General features: G+C 40.3%; 1 protein-coding gene across 2 annotated transcripts; it reads right to left on the reverse strand.

Annotated features, from left to right (window-relative positions):
• Positions 1 to 1905: 1905 nt before the first annotated feature.
• Positions 1906 to 17008, reverse strand: gckr (glucokinase (hexokinase 4) regulator). 2 transcript variants are annotated; one of them, XM_011484715.4, is made up of 19 exons: positions 16868 to 17008; positions 11519 to 11668; positions 11384 to 11452; positions 11239 to 11307; positions 11064 to 11137; positions 8245 to 8311; positions 8111 to 8164; positions 7932 to 8026; positions 7755 to 7860; positions 7522 to 7640; positions 5496 to 5594; positions 5331 to 5428; positions 5176 to 5252; positions 4507 to 4603; positions 4325 to 4434; positions 2841 to 2924; positions 2449 to 2589; positions 2180 to 2314; positions 1906 to 2114 (listed from the first exon to the last, which is right to left on the reverse strand). In XM_011484715.4, exons 1-19 carry the CDS (start codon positions 16880 to 16882, stop codon positions 2001 to 2003), a joined length of 1773 nt encoding a protein of 590 aa, XP_011483017.1. In that variant the 5' UTR covers positions 16883 to 17008; the 3' UTR covers positions 1906 to 2000. The 2 variants fall into 2 exon arrangements, with proteins under 2 accessions (XP_011483017.1, XP_020564377.1); XM_020708718.3 differs by lacking the exon at positions 1906 to 2114 and having other exon boundaries at positions 2201 to 2342.
• Between the last annotated feature and the right edge of the window lie 211 nt (positions 17009 to 17219).

The following is a 17219-nucleotide window of genomic DNA, read 5'->3' on the forward strand; positions in this document are numbered from 1 at the left end:
ACTTCTGACATCAGATTTTGTACAATCTATCCACTAATATTCCACCACTTAGCTAGAAACTGGTTAAGAGACAACAACCCCAAATGTCGTTTTTGTCATCAACTCTCTGACTTATCTGACGCTACATTCACACCGGGCTCAGAAATCCGGGTTTAAGCTACCACTTCCAATGAAAGTCTATGTAAACGCACTTCTCTAGCGTACGCGTTCAAAACTCTTACGTTCATACTTAGCTACAGAAGTTTTTAAGTCAGTTTCAGGGCTCTGTGTTTAAAACGCAAAGCAAATGAACAAACGTTGAAAGTTTAAACAGTTTAACTTTGACCAAGCAGGGTTCAAGCATGCTAATTTAGCATGTTTTTGAATACGCGTCACATGCACTGTGTATTTAAAGGACAAGACTTGAAGGTTTTACCTATTTAACCAAGAGATTGCAGTTTTCCATTACACCCAAGGTCTACGCCAAAGGCTTGTCTCTTCAGGGGGATGTTAAAAACAAGTCTATGGGAAGGTGCCCGTAATGCATTGATAGCAGCACTCGACATGCAATTGGTGATCACTATGAGCCAGACTTTGAGACCTTCAACCTACCCTTTAGGATGGACTTGTCCTTTGGTCATGAACATGGAACATCAACAATTTAGCCCTTTGGAACAGGATCCACACAAACTAATAATTCCTCATTCACCTTTTCGTCTCTCGCTTTGGTTTTCTCCAATCAAAAGGTTTACAACCCTTGACTGTCTTTTTAACTCAACACAGATAACTCTTGAGAGTTATACACTTAACCTCTCTGATCAAGACCCAAGGTGCACTTGACCTTCCCTGAGACTCTGCCCCGCCCCGTCCGAATGCATTTAGCTCTGCACTAAAGGTGTTTCGAAAGCTGCTCAAGCGTTCTCAAGATACACACACACGTCACGCTAATCTCATACCTGTGATTGTGTTGAGCAAGTAGAGATTGAGGTTGACTTACATCACATGATATGGCAGAGCGTTCTCTCTCTAGAGCATCAGCAATGAAAAGTCCCAGTTTCATAACTGTTGCAAATTTAGATGAGGTGTTGGAATTAAAGCCAGATTTAAGCAGGTTAAATCCTGTCATAGAGGAAGTTATGTCAGTAATGGGAGCTGCACAGCACAAGCATAAGATGTTATTGTGTACATACTAATGGCAGATACTTGTATAGCCCTTTTCTGTACAGCCCAATTTTAGACCCAAGGCGCTTTACTGTCACAAGTCCCGTTTCCTCATCCACACACATACACACAATCACACACTGATGGCGCCAGAAAAAGCATTCAAAGTGCTAACCGGGCCGCCTAAATGTGACAGAAAGATGTTGCTGCCCTAAAATGAGGGCATTTGAAGTACAGAATTCTGAATTTGATCCTGCAAGCTCTTCTTCTGTCGTTGATGGTTGACTTTTCTGTTTTTTACTTTTCCAATCAGTCTTTGGATTTTTTAGCAGCTGAACGGTTGAGTGTTGATCATTACTTGCAGGACAGAAGCTGCCGAGCCCGGTTGGGAGGTCTTTATTCAACTGGTCCAACATTGAGGGTCCTAAAGATCTCAACCAGCCTTTCATCTGGCTTTGACCCAGGTGGAATTGGACACCCAGGCTCTCTGTACCAACTTACCCCACTTCTGCGAACATGTGTGTGTATACCACAACACACTTAAAGGGGTCTGCCAGAGCCTCAATGGCTCAGGAGCTTCATGGTTAGCAAATGTGGGTCAAACACAACAAGAAGTCAGAACTTCATTTGTGCCAAAGTATCCTTCTAATCACCTTGACTATGTTGAACATTTCAAATCAACCAGTTAATGATGACAAGAGAATGTAAATGCAAACATTTCAGAATATCAAACTTTTCAAAAAGACGTTGAGTCCTAGTCCCTGATTGGGATCAAATTGTCCTTTTTTATTGATGCATCTCAACATCTACAGATGTAATGTCACCTGTAACAACAGATAACACATCAAACTGGACTCCTGTTAAGGTAACAACTCCTCCAAAGCATCCCTGAGTACTCGTCTCTGCTCCAAACAAGACTCCACTTCTTTTAAAGCGCAACCAGTCAGCAAAGAGACCAGAGCCGAAGGAACCACCTGCACAGAAGACACATGGTATGTATCTCATTCATTGTCCCTGTTTATCTAAATCTTCTCCTTACCTTCTTGGCATTTCTGGCAACCTGTGTGTGTGCAGTGATGTCACTAGATATGATGTCCTTCATCAGTTTGTCCGCTCCATATATGGCCTTCAGAAGGGCCTCCTCACATTCGGATTCAGCCCGGCCTGACAATGTCTAGAAACAAATGAGCGGTTCATTGTAGCTGTAAACAGAGTAGATGTTAAAAAAACAAGCTGTTGTGAGGACATGAGGCTGTTTTTATGCACGAAGGTTCATTCTAGTCCCATGTGTGCTACGGCTTTATGTACCTGGAGTAAACGTGTGGCTCTGCGGTAGAGTTTGGAGTTGGTCACCTGCAAATCGATCATGTGGTTTCGATAAACTTTCCCTTTAAGTATGTGAGCGCCAGTGCTGACAGCATTCAGCACTAGCTTGGTGGACAGCTCCCACTGCCAAAAAGATACAAGATTTATTTTATTTTAGAGTGAATAAATAACAGGAAACGTCAAAAACAAAAGAAAAAACAAAAGTCCATGCAAAATAAGTTCATGTATAAAACACTGGTTTTATGATATGACTGAAAATGAGCTGCAAGTAAAGGTGGCAGACCCCGACAAGGAGAGTAAATGAGGCTTAGCTGGTACTGGTCACGCTTTAGTTAGCAGTTAAAGTGCTGTGTGTGTCCATGATGGCTCTGTACCTGATGTAGGAAGTTCCCTGTAGCAGGTGTGCTACCGCACCACAGGAAGTCAAGTGTGGATGAACAAAGCTCATTTATGGAGATCTGCAGAACATAGGATCAAAAGTGAGACTTTTGAAATATTATCTGGAACCAGGAGATGCTGTAAGTCAGTAACCAGTCACACCAAGGCAAGTCAAAAAGGTATTGCAGGCTGTAAAATTTGAAAAACACTCATAGAAGATGGATACAGATTCAATAGGAATCAAAATATTTTGAATGTGAATTACATTTGGGTGATGGTTTACACCAAACTGATAGGTATTGTTAAAAAAAACAGGAACATGACAAAAAATGCGCAAATTTGATAGAAAATGAAAAAATTGTGAAATGAACAATTAGATGATATGATGTTTACCCAAGAAAAAAAAACCACAAGTTTTTGTATGTATGTACGATCAAGTAGGAATACTAATAATATGTAATTTCACCAGCTAAGAATCAGATTAGATTAGCTCAGGCCCAAAAACTCAGAGCAACAGCTGTGAGGATTGAGTAGTTTAGTTTAGATTTTTCAGTTGTGTTATTAGTTTTGTTCAGGTTCTGTTTGCCATTTGCCCCTCCGTCAGTCACACCAGGTTTAGGTTGCCCATCATCCAGAGCTGTCTTGATTTGTCAATGGTTCACAGTGTGTATAAGTGTCTGCTCTTCAGTTCTTCATTGTCAGGTCGTCTGCTTTGTCCTCTTTTTGGTTCTTCATGGGTTTTTGTCATGTTTAAGTTTCTTTGTTAAATGTTTGCTATCAGTTCCTGATAATATGGCCATAGCACCTTGGGCCCAACATAAGTCTTTTCTGCAATCGCAGCTGTCCCCGTGCCACGTCAGGTATATAAGGAGGGTCACTCTTCCTCATGTGTCTGTTCCTGAAGACAGTTATTTAATTTGCCCCTGAATAATGGATCTCCATGTGAACTCTCACTGCTGCTGGGGTGCAGGGGTTGTTGTAGTCTGATGGGTCATCTGGTTTCTGCCATTTGGGGAGGGGTACGGTGAGAATTGTCCTGTTTGGTTTGGTTTTTCTGTTGTTTCCCGTTATTTGTCCTCAGCCTGTAGTAGTGTTTGCTTTTCCTTGTCAGCTCATCTGCTTTGTCACCTTTTTTGTTGCTCCCTTGGTCTTGTCATGTCTAATGTTTATTTAATAAATACTTCAGTTTTGCCCCCATGCCCAGTCCAGATTCTGGACCCTCCAATCACTACAATAGTCATGAATAACACATGAGAATTATAGAACTCAAGAGTTTTCTTATGGAGCCTTGATGTTTTCATAAATCTGCATAGGAGAAAATCAGCATTTCTGGAACTTCTCTAAAAAGCAACAACTATTCCACTTCCTGATATACGTGTGCACTGACATAAAATGAAGGAATTTGGGGAAACAAAAAAACGATCCAACTAAAAAAAGAAGCTAATAGCCTCAAAGATTTTTAAAAAAAAGGATGAGATACTTGTTGCGGGGTTTCTGCAGAGTCTGAGTCAGTGCGGTGATGAACAGCGTGGAGGTTAGGTGTCTTTTCTCTCACTCTTCTCCCTAAGTTCAGCACCTCATGGAGATCGTCTGCAGATATAAGCTGTCAGAACCACAGCTGATCGGATCTGGAGGAAATCCAAACACTGAAAGTTGTCTCACCAGATTGAGAATAGATAAGCAGAACAGTGTCTTTGTCAGCGAGGCCGGGCAGAACATGTTGGAGGAAATCCTCGTGTCCTATGCAGAACTCTGGGCCCTGAGGGACAGGTTTTTAAAGAAACTGCATATTTAGTTTAAAGTTACTTTTAATTCATAAAGATCTTTGGTATTTTCCAAGAAAAATGGACCTGTACAAAACTAAACAGATGCATATTTTACTAGTCTTTAAGTAAACCTTCTGGACATTTTTCCTGGGCAGGGTGAAAATGCAGGAAACAATTTTTCAAATTCAAGTTTATGTGGCTTGATGAGTCCAAAATATACATGTATTTGTGATGCCAATAAGGATAAGAGGAAGGGAAAAGATAAAAAAGAGAAATGTTCCCAGTGTTAAGCACAGAAGTAGACGCATCATGGTTTGTGCTTTCAGCTATGGATTTTTCACACAATTGTGTCAAATCTTAATTATCCTAATTTTCATGATGTACGAAGACATACGTAGACAGTAATAACTTATTTTGAAGGTTGCCCTTGATACAAAGTAATCATCATGTTCAATATACATTGAGAAAATATTCAACTAAATATTGTCTATAATTTAGCTGTGATGCGGTAATTCTTTCTCGCCTGATGCAGTCAAAGCTTCATTCATTGTTTTCCGTCACGTACCAGAGAAGATAAAGGACCTTCATTGTTGTTCAGGTCTTTGTATCCACCCCTGATGAATCCTCTGATGTCTGTATAGTCTACAAAACAAGTGATCGTGCATGAAATGAAGCCCTGCTGTGTAAAGGTGAACCCCATCCATCGCCTTTTCACCTCACCTGCTCCAAATGTGGGGTTACACTCGCTGGCGTCGATGAGACCCAGAATTGCCATGGGGCCCCAGCCCAGGTAACAAACGCTGCCCTCATTCAGTAAACTGATGGGTAGAAGATCATCCTGACTACAGCAAACACAGGTTACAGGGGTGAAGTTGGATTTCGTACCTGCGTCCAGCTGCTTCCACCACGGCAGCTATGCCTTCTTTCTGCTGATAGGTCACCTCCACTGCTCGCTCATATTCCCTCATGTGCTGCAGAATACATCTATGGGGGAACACATAACAGAATTTTTTTCATCTAATTGTAACAACAACACAATTTCTGTAATCTAAAAAATTAATTGAAGAAATCCCCTCACAGCTGCTATTCTTTTATAGACCTCTAGAGGTCAGCAAAGTCCATTAAGAGATCAGGGATGTGTCTGAGACTCTCACGCTGAAAAGGAGCTGAGATTTCAACTCAATTTACAAAGATTTATGAGATTATTTTTATATTCTCATTTAATATTCCTGTTTAAAGTTATAGTTGATCTTATTTCAGTTCCATATTGTGTGGAGCTTTCTTTTCAAGATTAGATATTCAAATTTTAAGGTTTTTACTTTTCTTTTTAGATATTTTAGCAGAGTTTTCATGGATATTGCAGAGACTCTCGCATAAACGTAAAGCGTCTTTGGTTTGGTTGTCTAAGATATTATTGACTTTATTATATGATGATAAATAACTCTCAAGAGGTTCTTCTGGTTTCAAATAAAATAAAGGACAATAGTGAGGACATGAGGAATGATTGAAAAGTTTCATATCTCAACGTTTCAATTGTTGATTCAGTTCCGTCACTTTGCAAAATCTGTCAATTTTTTTTCTTTGATTTGTTGAGTCCTCCTTTCTGAAATCATGTGTTTTGTGTTCATTTAATTTAATATAAACATTTGTGTTTTGTAAAATTTAGGGTTTTGAGGTGTTCTTTGGTTGAGAGTTGAATTTAGACTTTGGCATTCAAACATTTGGACTCCTTCAACAGTTTGGTATCACATCTTTTTGTATGGATCTGATGAGAAAAGTCTTAAAGTCTTCTCTGTATTAATGGCATCTTTAGAAGCAACAATGTCTTCACATTAGCACATTAATTTTTTTAAATATTAAATAAGTTTTAACTCAATACTGGTAATTGTAAGCGCAGAAGAATACCACCTCTATTTCCATATAAGGGCATTTCTGGGATGTACAGAGGACGATATACAGTGCACCAATGGGATCTAAAACAGGTCATATGATTAAAAACCATCAGTGCAAATAAAAAACATGTAAAAAAAAATAGATGAGATGATTATATCTACGGGGGGCCCAAGGACGCACCCTGTGGTGCACCATTGCAGAAAAAATAGGTTCCGTCAAGCCTTTTGCATCTGAAGTTGTAAAGGTTTGTTCAGACTTTCTTTCTTAAGTATCTTCATCTGGATTTCTGGCCTTTAAAGCCCTGTTTTATTTTGCAGTGCAAAAACTAAATATGCTTAAAACTACAGAGCAATTCAAAAAAACTTTTAAAGAACAACTGATCCAAGTCACCCAAAACAAAAAAACACTTTTCCTTTAAAAGTTTTCAGTGAAATGAACGACCCTGGGAGTATTTCAGGCAGGCAACTCGAGCAGTGCGTTTCCTGGTTACTCTTCCCGGTTCAGTCTAATCAACTCTCCTGTTTAACGTCCTAATTAAGTTCCAGGTGTGCTGTATTCCTTCTCTTCCTTCTGCGAGCTCCGCGTCTTCACCCCACCCTCCTCCCCGGCTTCCACCTGGGAGCTCTGTTAGGGGTAGCTTTATACCCAAAAGTTTTCTTTGTCTTATGTGACTGAACGGAGCCTCATGCCAAACTAAGAGAAATATGGAAAATAAATATTTTTACTGCATGAGTTGTCTGACTGAAATAGAAGTTAATCCTATGCCTCAGGGATATAAAAGAAGAAACTTTCTCTGCTATGCTTAACACTATGTAAGAGTTGAAGTTGAATGTTTTTCTACACTTGTGTAACACTTTGGTCTCATCTCTGTGCAGATGCAGGCCAGTCTGTTGGGTTTTTGGATCTTTTTGAACTGAACAAAAATCTGACCTTGGGGTAAAGGTTATGTCTTCATTCCAAAGCACAACAAATTCATCAGCCTCTCCAAACTGTCTCTCAGCGCTGTCGTTGTACGTACTCGCTTGCGACAGATTTGTGTGAGAAAGCGGCGGCGTGAGCGGCAGACAAGACGACCTCCAGGACAATCTTAGTGGCGCTGCCTCCCTTCATCCTGGAGGAGCCGCTGATGGCTTCCGGCTGAGCAGACACACACGCTGAGTCAGTGATGGTTTGGAGCCTTGACACAGATGCAACCTGAGCAGTCCCCGGGAGAATGGGACATTATGGGACATTATGTGCCGAGGAACGCACCCCGACGGCAGGGTTAATGAGGAAAGCTTTCCTCCTTTGTGAGAGCTCCTGCAACCTCTGAGCCACACTGTGGAACGTGAATATGCAGCCTGGAATTGGTTCATCCCTGCACAGCCAAACATGTTTAACTTATAAACTAACAGAAGTCACAGCCTGATGCTTTTGTTTTTTCAGTACCTGGCCTGATGTGTGGGGTTAAAGCCCAACAGCACAGGAGTGTAGACTTCAGGATGCTGCAGACAGAAGTCCAGTTGACCTGCAACAAAAGGAGCCTACAGAACCAGAGGTGGAACTCATTATGTCTCATTGTCACCAGAACCACCTACATTTACTGATGCTTTCTCTGGCCGTCTTACAGATAATCCACAGGAGACGCCAATGAACAGGACTTTCTTTTTAGCTTCACAAACCTGAAAAAAAAAAAAAGCCAAACGAAGTCATAAAAAAGCCTTCAAACCATTCATCTGACACCCATTTCAGCTAATCTGACCTTCTGCAGACTGAGCATGCCCAGCTCAGGGTCGTCCTCTGGAGCTTCTTGGGAGGAAAGCAGAGCACTGAAGAAAAATAAAATAAGTGGTAGGAAAAAAAAATCCTCCTGCAAATGAGAGCTCTTTGTTCCACAGAGTTCTAAAGGGCCTGAAGCCCCTTTCTGTCATTTAGAGGGATTTGTTTGATCTGACTAATCACGCTTTATAGCTTCCTAAAAAGAAGAAAAAACGGTGATGCTGCATAACAAAAATCAATGTTTGGCCTAATTCCCAACCCAGAGTTGCTCTAGTTTTTTTCAACCATATGTTTGTATTTGTTGTCACATCCCCCCCAAACTGACATTTAAACCAGAACTCGAAAGTGTAGAGGCTTGTTTTATTTTTTTGTGTTTGACTGTTTGGTTTCCCGTGGTTGTTCCAGGATCACGCTCAATGATTGTACTGCGGGCGAGTTTTGCTTCAACTTCAGTTTGTGGCTCAGCTTTTGACATCTACGCTAGGGTTGTGCCGATATCATCGTCCATCGTGATGGGTGACTGACATCCCGATGGAGAGACCACCATCGTGATGCCACGCCCCCCCCCACGTTGCGCGTCGACACCATAAGCCGCGGTTACATGTACAAAATATCTTGACTGGATCAATGGTCGGATTAGAATCCAACCGTGTACATGGGCCCAGAAAAACGTTTTCAGAATATAACAATTGTTCACTAAGGTCACACTTTCGGTCGGAATAAATCTTTCGCACATGCGCAGTAGGGTTTGAAAACCGGAAGGATATAGATTCCGCCGAGCGGCTTTTTTTTTCAAACTTTATTGAATGTAACAATTCAATACAAAACAATGTTAAACAGCGCCGAGCGGCTATATATATTGACATGTCTGCTCGGTAAAATACAAGATGATCTTCTAAAAGTGCTTTTAATAATGTTACGCTTATTATGAAACACCTGTTCGCTCATCATTTGAATTTTAATCCGTGTGGTCAGTGCTTTTTCTGAACGAAGCCAGGATTAGCAGTATGCTAACACGGGCTAACAATTTTAGCTTTGGGTGGTGCTGCATCCTGGCTGCACGTAAACATGTAAGAATAACATCAGCCTTTATTAGTCGGGACACGACTGGAAACACAAATCCGCGTGATTGTTTGAATGTTTTCTAAGGACTGAGCGACATTTCTGCTTTGAAGCTCAAACCGCTGTATGTGCTGACAATCCGAGCTGTGCTCAGACACACACTTTTAGACCCGGTTCTGAGTTCGGTTGCTTGTACCCCTAGAGCTGCGGGACGGATCGCAGTCTTAAATCTCCCTCACATACCGCTCATGTACCCCCCCCCTCCCATCAAACACAAAGCTGTAAGTCCGCGCTCCGCCGGTCCACTTCACTAGTGAAGTGCGGGAGCGGACTACTTCTTTTCTATTTTGTTTGTTACTTTTTTTGTTAAAGTCACTTCCCTCAGTTTATACTGGATCATCGCGGATTAGTCATTAGTTGGGAAATAAAATGAAAAAAGCAAAAAAAAACGAATAGCAGTTATATAAGAACGAACGAACGAAAAATGTAAAAATACCCCCCAACCCCCCCCCCCCCCCCCGACGATGTCATCGTCCATCCCGATGGTTGACAGCAAACATCGTCAACGGCCAATTTAAGGGACATCGCTCAACCCTAATCTACGCGAGAAACGCACTGATTCTGCCACCGCTGTGCTTCACAAGGGAGATGAAAAAAGAAGGCAAGTTTGTTCTTGACTATTCATGGTCCTGGAAAGTCAAAATGAAGGAGTCAACAAAATAGTTTGAAAGTTTGACCCACTGTGATGTTTGTTTATTTAAATATAAAATTTGAAGCTTTAATCCATTTAATATAAGTTGATCTGAAATAGAAAAAAAATTCACCTAAGATCAGCATTACTGTTGTGCTTGGTAAATTAGTTTACCTTTAAAAATAACATTAAACATTTGTTCAACATTTATTTTTACATAAAAAATCTTTTAAACTTTTTTGGCACTCTTCTTTATGGCACTTTTCTTCTTCCGACTCATGGAGACAGTTGTCCAGAGAGGCAGTATTCCTTATTTGGTTTTAATCCAAATGTGCTTGTCCAAATCAAGACTTAAGCTAATTTTTGCTGTTAACTCAGGCAGTACTTCTCCAATGTAGTACCTGTCATGTCATGAGTGTCCACTAAAAGTTCTTTAAAGGACTTTCTTTGTCATTTCACGAAGTTTCTTTAAAAGATAATGAAAAACAGTAATGAACAGGTTGAACAAAGTCACCACGATGTATAATAAATGTATTTATGTTCTGTTGACATAACAATGGAGACACAGCAATGGTACACGTCAACCCTTTTATGAAGGTTTGTGCATTTGGGGAGGAAGCACATAAATACATGTGAATATTCTGCAAGTTTAAAAAACAAAGGTTAAACTTTTAATATTTATAATATTTAATGGGCACTTTTATTTTACTTGATCAGTTTGGTTTTATTGCATTTAATGCAAACACAGGGGGGCACAATCCAGTGCTTTTGTGTGTTAGTCCCCTAGTGTAGGTAAAGGAAGAGGTTTTTGTCAGCAAAGTGACAAAAAAACAAATCAAAGTTTCATCAATCAAGCAAACAATGAAGGGCAGAGTGGTGCCATTCTAGTTCCAGCAAGGCCTTCCCTGACTGCATGTCATTAGTGTCCTCTTAAAGTAAACGTTTAGTCTCTAATCTATGTTATCACAACCGCTCCTTGTTCAGGCAGTAGGAGAAGCTGAGTTGCATTTCTAACCTGGTTGATAAACATGGGACCTTTTCAGACAAACCTGTCTCCTCCAGCGATGATGTAAGAGTACACCAACGTGCGGTTCAGCTGCTTCAGTGCTTCGTTGAATCTTGACTATCAAGAGCACAAAAAACACAAGTTGATATAAAATGCAAGAAAACTGTTTACTTGGTTAAACCTCTGCTGTGAACACAACATTTAAGAGCAACTTTTACCGCCATGAAGAAAGCCAGTCGACCTGAGGTGCCGCAGCCGCTCAACACAACAAGACTATCCTGAGGATCCTGGAGAAACAGAAAACACCAGTTTATGGTAGATTAAGCAGAAGTATGGTTGAGTGGAAAATGAGTAGGGAAATACCTTAAGAATGAGCTCCACCCTTTTAGCAACTTCGGTTAAAGTCGTCACCACTTGTTCATCAAAAAGCCTCTAAAAATGATGTTTCGTTAAAACTCTTCCGGAACCATTTCTGTCTATCAGACTCTTATTTTGTACCTGGTAGTTTGTCCCTCTATCCTGTCGAAACATCTGGGCGTCACAGGCCTCTAACATTCCCACAATGCCGCTGGGGGATGCTCGATCGATGTCCCTAGTAAAAGGATTGGACTTCTCCGAAACAGGAAGAGATGGTTCATAGTCTGGAGACTGTAACCAAAAAAGGGAAAAGATTCTTGGTTTTAGACTGGTTCCATAGGGGTTTGACATCACAGTCTCCCTTTCTTCAAGGTCAACCCAAAGGTCACAAAGTCATTTCTGGTGCCCTCTACGATATAGGTTGACTTTTATTTTTCTTTGTTAAATTTGAGTCATTTGTTGTTGCTATGTTCACTCATGGTTTTAGCACTACACCACCACAATGTTTGACTGTTGCTGTGATGTTTTTAGAGATCCTGTTTGTTTTGTTACTGGCAGCCATGTTGTAGAGGTTTAGCGGTCAACCACTCATTGGAATATCGTAGATTCAGTTCCACCTCCGGTCAGTGGCTTTGTGTAAGAGTGTCTGCACCAGGATGGAAAGGTTGTGAGTACAACCAAAGATTCCAAAAATGGGTGCCGCCCAGTTCATGATGTCAACCTAGAGTTGGCTTCGGCAGCGTGTCTGCGTTTTGCCCACGAAAACAGAAAACATCCAAACTTTTGCTAGGATGGATGTGCATATAGTGCACATAAAATGAAAGCAAATCACTGCTAGCTCCGCAGAGAATTTGTGTGTGTGTGTTTGCGTGTTAGCCTGGGGGCGGGGCTGGCAGCAGAGACACTTACTGAAAAGGGATGGTGCTTCACTTACTCATGTAACAATGTGAGAACACGTGTGTTTTCGTGGGTTGGGAGGCGCTGGTGCTCAGAGAACAGGGTTTTAGAGGAATGCTAAAAAATGTTGATTTTACTTGATATGGACCATTTAAGAAACTCGTTGGAGGGGTATGGGGTTATTTGCCAGGGGGTGCGATGAACTTCAACCAGTGTGGGTCCTTGGGCAGGACCCTTCCCGCTACTGCCTAACTATGTAGCCACAAGGATGCCTGGGTCTGGGTCTGCCTGTGCCAGTCCCCAGCCCAGATAAAATATAGGGTTGCATCAGGATAGGCATCCGGCGTAAAAATCTCTGCCAAACCAAGTTTGTGAATCCGTGCAGACTGATTTGTTGTGGTGTCCCTTGACAGAACATGTTGAAAAGGGACAAGACAAGGGGGTTTCTGTGTTCGCTCTTGATTTGTTCCATGCAGGTGTGGGTACCGGATGTTCTCGGGTTGCCGGATGTTCTCGGGTCCTTCGGGGGTCCTTCCAATGAGTTATATCACTAGAGGAGACATCACGAGGAGAGCACCGCCATCTTGGTGAGGTCAAGTTTTGAAGACCAAACCACTTTTTATAACATTTAATAAAGAGCTCTGTTTTTACTTTCAATCAGTTCATTATATGAAAAAGAAGAATGGCTTGAAATTGCTTAGTTTTGTTCAGAAGTACAAACTTCACGAGTACCCCTAACTTAACTAGTATTAGACTATTTAGATTTTTTCTATGTTCCTTTATTTTATTTTACTTATGTTTTTATTTATTTGTGTGTTATGTTCATTGTTTCTTTTTTTCCCCCTCTATTCTTTATTTTCTATGTTAATATTTTGTTTGGCAATGGTGACTGATCTTCGAGGCAATATTGATTACATTGTTATTGTTCGTTGTTAACGTTAATGTCATTGTTAATGTATGATACCGCAATTGTGAATAAAGTTTTAAAAAAACTTAGCGACGTTAACTCATTGGTCGTGGCAACTTACAGCCAATCAAATAGTGTGACGTCATCATTGGTCGAAGGACCCCGAAGGACCCCGAGAACATACGGCAACCCGAGAACATCCGGTACCCACACAGGTTCTCCTGGAAACAGTCACAGCTGCCTGCAACTATTCAATTAGGATCCACAAACTTACATTTCTTCTATGAGTTGGCCATGATATATACATAATAAAGATTACAATTAACTCAAAACAACAAAAAATAATTTTTTGCTTGTTTTTCTGCTCTGGTTGTCAGCATATTTGTCTGTTTTAAAGTTTGAGGTTTTTGGAAAGACCGGGACTTTTTACCTGCGCGGAAGGATACCCTCCGCCTGCTTGCACGTAAGGTGTAGAGGACAGATCGTTAATCGGAGTGGCCAGTTCAAAAGAGAAGCAGCAAGTAACACAGTCTGCCACTAACTTAAGTTTACGTATTTTTCTAACTTCTGAAGTGTTACCTACACATATGAGTGGATGTTACGACCTGCTTCATTGACAAAATGTAAGTTTATAACATGTTTTAGTGAGGAATGCCCTCCTAATGTTGTTTTTCTGTTAGCTAACTTGATTAGCATAATAATTAGCATACATAAGGTTCATATTTCTTCATCCGCTAAAGTTAAATGTAATTGATGATTATTATGAGGATTTTCTTCAAAGTCGTAAGTGCATACATGTAAATGTTGGAACCATGCATGTGTAGTGCAATAACACCCCCCTGAGAAAAGTCAAAAGTTCTTAAAATGAGTAAAATTATCGTTAAATAAGCAAAAATATCTGTCAGTGGGTTGAAGAAAATGGTCTTACCAAGAATTGTTATTTTAAGAAAAAAAATTCTAGTCACTGGGACATGTTTTTCTTAAGGTGTGATTTTACTTTAAGTGCAACTAAGCAGAAAAACTTATGAAAATTCATGTAATATGTGCGGCCAAGAGGCACATTGCTGGATTTCCCGGACGTATTTTAAGTAAGTCGAAACTTAACTCAACGTTTTTGGCCGCACGTATTTTAAGGGGTTAAATAACTTAAAAGGTTACCAAGTGGTACAGCGAATATTTGAAGTGTGGCTATATTAGGCACACATTTTTCAGCCTTCAAAATAAATGCGACCAAGACTAAAGTACAGGCACAGGCCACACATATTTTAGAAATTAACATGCCAATAGTCATTTCCTTTTTTCTAAACGTAAGCTTATTTTGCTGTTGAAAAACTTGAAAATAATTTTTTTCTTACAAGACAAAAAAATAATAAATGTTTCTTGAAACAAGGGTCTTAATATGTTCTCAAAATTGCGTTTTTGTATTGTAGTTGTACATTGTTAACATAATGTTAGCTAATGTGCCTATATAGTTAAATTATCTGCCAAGAGATGGCGTTAGAGTTCATTGTTATACCTTAAATTTGCTAAATGCTTTTGGCCAATCATTTGGGATTTATTTTATTTGTAGTAGTTTACTTTATTATAATTATTCATCCATTCATTCATCTTAATTTAGTTTTGTCCCTCTCGGGGTCATGGAGCTGCCGGAGCCTATCCCAGGCTATTCGTGGGCGAAGGCAGGGGACGTTCTGGACAGGTCGCCATTCACACACTCGTGCACACTTACATTAATAATCAATATAGAGTAACCAATTAACCTATGAAGCATGGTTTTGGACGCTGGGAGGAAGCCGAAGTCCCCGGAAAAAACCCACGCATGCACGGGGAGAACATGCAAACTCCACACAGAGGTCCTCCAATGGTGTTCTGTTTCATGTCCCCCAGCCAGGACTTGAACCTTCTTTCTGTTAGGCAAGAGCGCTAACCACTGCACCACTGTGCAGCTATTAATAGCATCATTTACTCAATTTTATACTAAGTGGTGTTCTTTCCTTCCTTTTAGACCACACACATAAACACACACCCCTTGTACGTCCCACTTCTGGACATTTTATATAAATGGATGTGAAAAAATCCAAGAATCAATCTGCACCTATAGCTGTGGAAACTGCATTCAGAGTCCACTGTGTTCTAACCGACACCGCAAAGAGACACAAATGCATTGAAATCTATATAGTCTGAGACCTTTGGTTTATCTTTCTTTAGAGCAGTGGACCTAAACGGTTTTTGGGTCAAGGACTGGTTTAAAGGGCCTGTGGCGTGCAATTCTTAACACTGGTAAACAATATACATATATATGATAATATATTACCTTTGCCACACAAAATAACACATTTTTTATTAAACGTTAGTTATTTTCCTGAACTCTTTTCTAGCCTGGGAGTAAAACAACTTGATCTCTGAGGCACCGCCTTTCGTTTCTTTTGGGTGCCGCCCATTTTATGACGTCAACCTAGAGTCGGCATCAGCAGCATGTCTGCGTCTCACTCATGAAAACAAACAACATCCAAACTTTTCCAAAGATGGACGTACTCGACATATCGGCATATAAAGGGAAAGTGACTCTTCCAGGAAGGGGCTGTTCTCACTGGTCTACATAAGCTTGTAAGAACCCTCTAGCTTTCGTGTGTGGGAGGGGCTGGTGCTAAGAGCACAGGTTATTAGAGGAATACTCAGAACTGCGTGAACAAATCAAAACATTGTGGGAAATTAACATTATTATACACTTAAAAGCTCAGAAAATTAATCTTGCATGACATACATGTAGACCCTTTAATGTCAGACAATAGATTCACGGACTGGCATGTACGAAACAAAAGTTTAAATTCATTTTTTTTTAAATTTCCAGTTTCCTCTGACATTTTCGAAAAAAGTTTGTTACACGAGCCTTCATGTGGGATCATTTTCATAGTGATTAACATGTTTTGTCCTTGACTTTACCATCAAAGCAGAAGCTAAAAAACAGACGCCACATTGAGCCTTGTCTAACTTTGTCTAACTAAGATGTGACAGATAAATAGGACAAAATGAAATAGTCCTTAAAATGGGTGTTTTTTAAATAAAATATAAAACATCTTTACTTTATTAGCAGCCTCTTTGTGAAATTTTAGAATTGGTTGTTGCATATTATGCAGTACGGGCTTGGAACAACCATGGCTAATAATCCATATTTTGAGAAAAGGACTCCTGGTTCCATCTGTTAAATGCAGCTTTCTTTTTCATTTGAAGTTGAAGGCTCTTCTTTTTTTCTTGATGAATATTTTCTGAACAATGAACTTTCCCAAAGATGTTTTTTTTTAGTAATTTTACTAGCTTGAGGTTTATGATATAGTGGTAATGATGGCAGCCAGAGCAGCCGCTTTAAGAAAGTAGCGGATGCATTTAAAACACGTGACCAACTACCAACCTACCAACCTACGTCAAGGTCAAGTCATAGATAGGCATAGGGAGAATCACATAATAAACAAAGAAGAAATAATGAAAGTTATGTCATTCTTTTTTTTCCCTCCAGCCTAGTACCAAGTTACCCACATACTGGTACCGGTCCACAGCCCGGGGGTTTTGGACCTCTACTTTAGAGGTTTTGAAGCTGAAGTCTCTGACAGTCATGCTACTTACCAATTTCCTAAAAAGTCTTTGGTTTATTCACCAATACTCATAGCCTCACATTGGTATAAACTTACTTCCCATTCATCCATCGCAGACAGTCTTCTCTGATCCTGATTGGTCTGTCTTTTCTACCAAAAGCTGCTCCTTAAAGGAAATGTCTCTCTAGGACGCTTGCTTTGTTTTGTTAAGTTTCAGGAGTCAAAGTTCACATATACACCTTTGAGATAGAGGAAGAAGAGGAGTGCATAAAGCAGGAGTTTATGGCCAACTTGTTTTATGGGCACCAAAGGTGAGCAACAAAAGGATCAAACGGAAACCTCCGGAGAAAGATTCGGCTCAGTCAGCTTCGAAAGTGTTGGCTTGGTATAAAGAAAGACCTCTGACAGTGAAATTCCTTTCAAATGCGCTTTTCAGCCTCGCAGGGTC

This window comes from Oryzias latipes, chromosome 2 (assembly GCF_053564925.1).
Source record: "Oryzias latipes strain Hd-rR chromosome 2, Olatipes_Hd-rR_3.1".
Classification (NCBI taxonomy): Eukaryota; Metazoa; Chordata; class Actinopteri; order Beloniformes; family Adrianichthyidae; genus Oryzias; species Oryzias latipes.

Excerpts from the sequence above, each read along its gene's own strand:
- gckr (XM_011484715.4), bottom strand. Across the intron at positions 5,253-5,330 it reads TAACCCCACATTTGGAGCAG|ACTATACAGACATCAGAGGA; the intron begins GTGAGGTGAAAA and ends CTTGTTTTGTAG. Across the intron at positions 2,590-2,840 it reads CAGGGAACTTCCTACATCAG|TGGGAGCTGTCCACCAAGCT; the intron begins GTACAGAGCCAT and ends TCTTTTTGGCAG.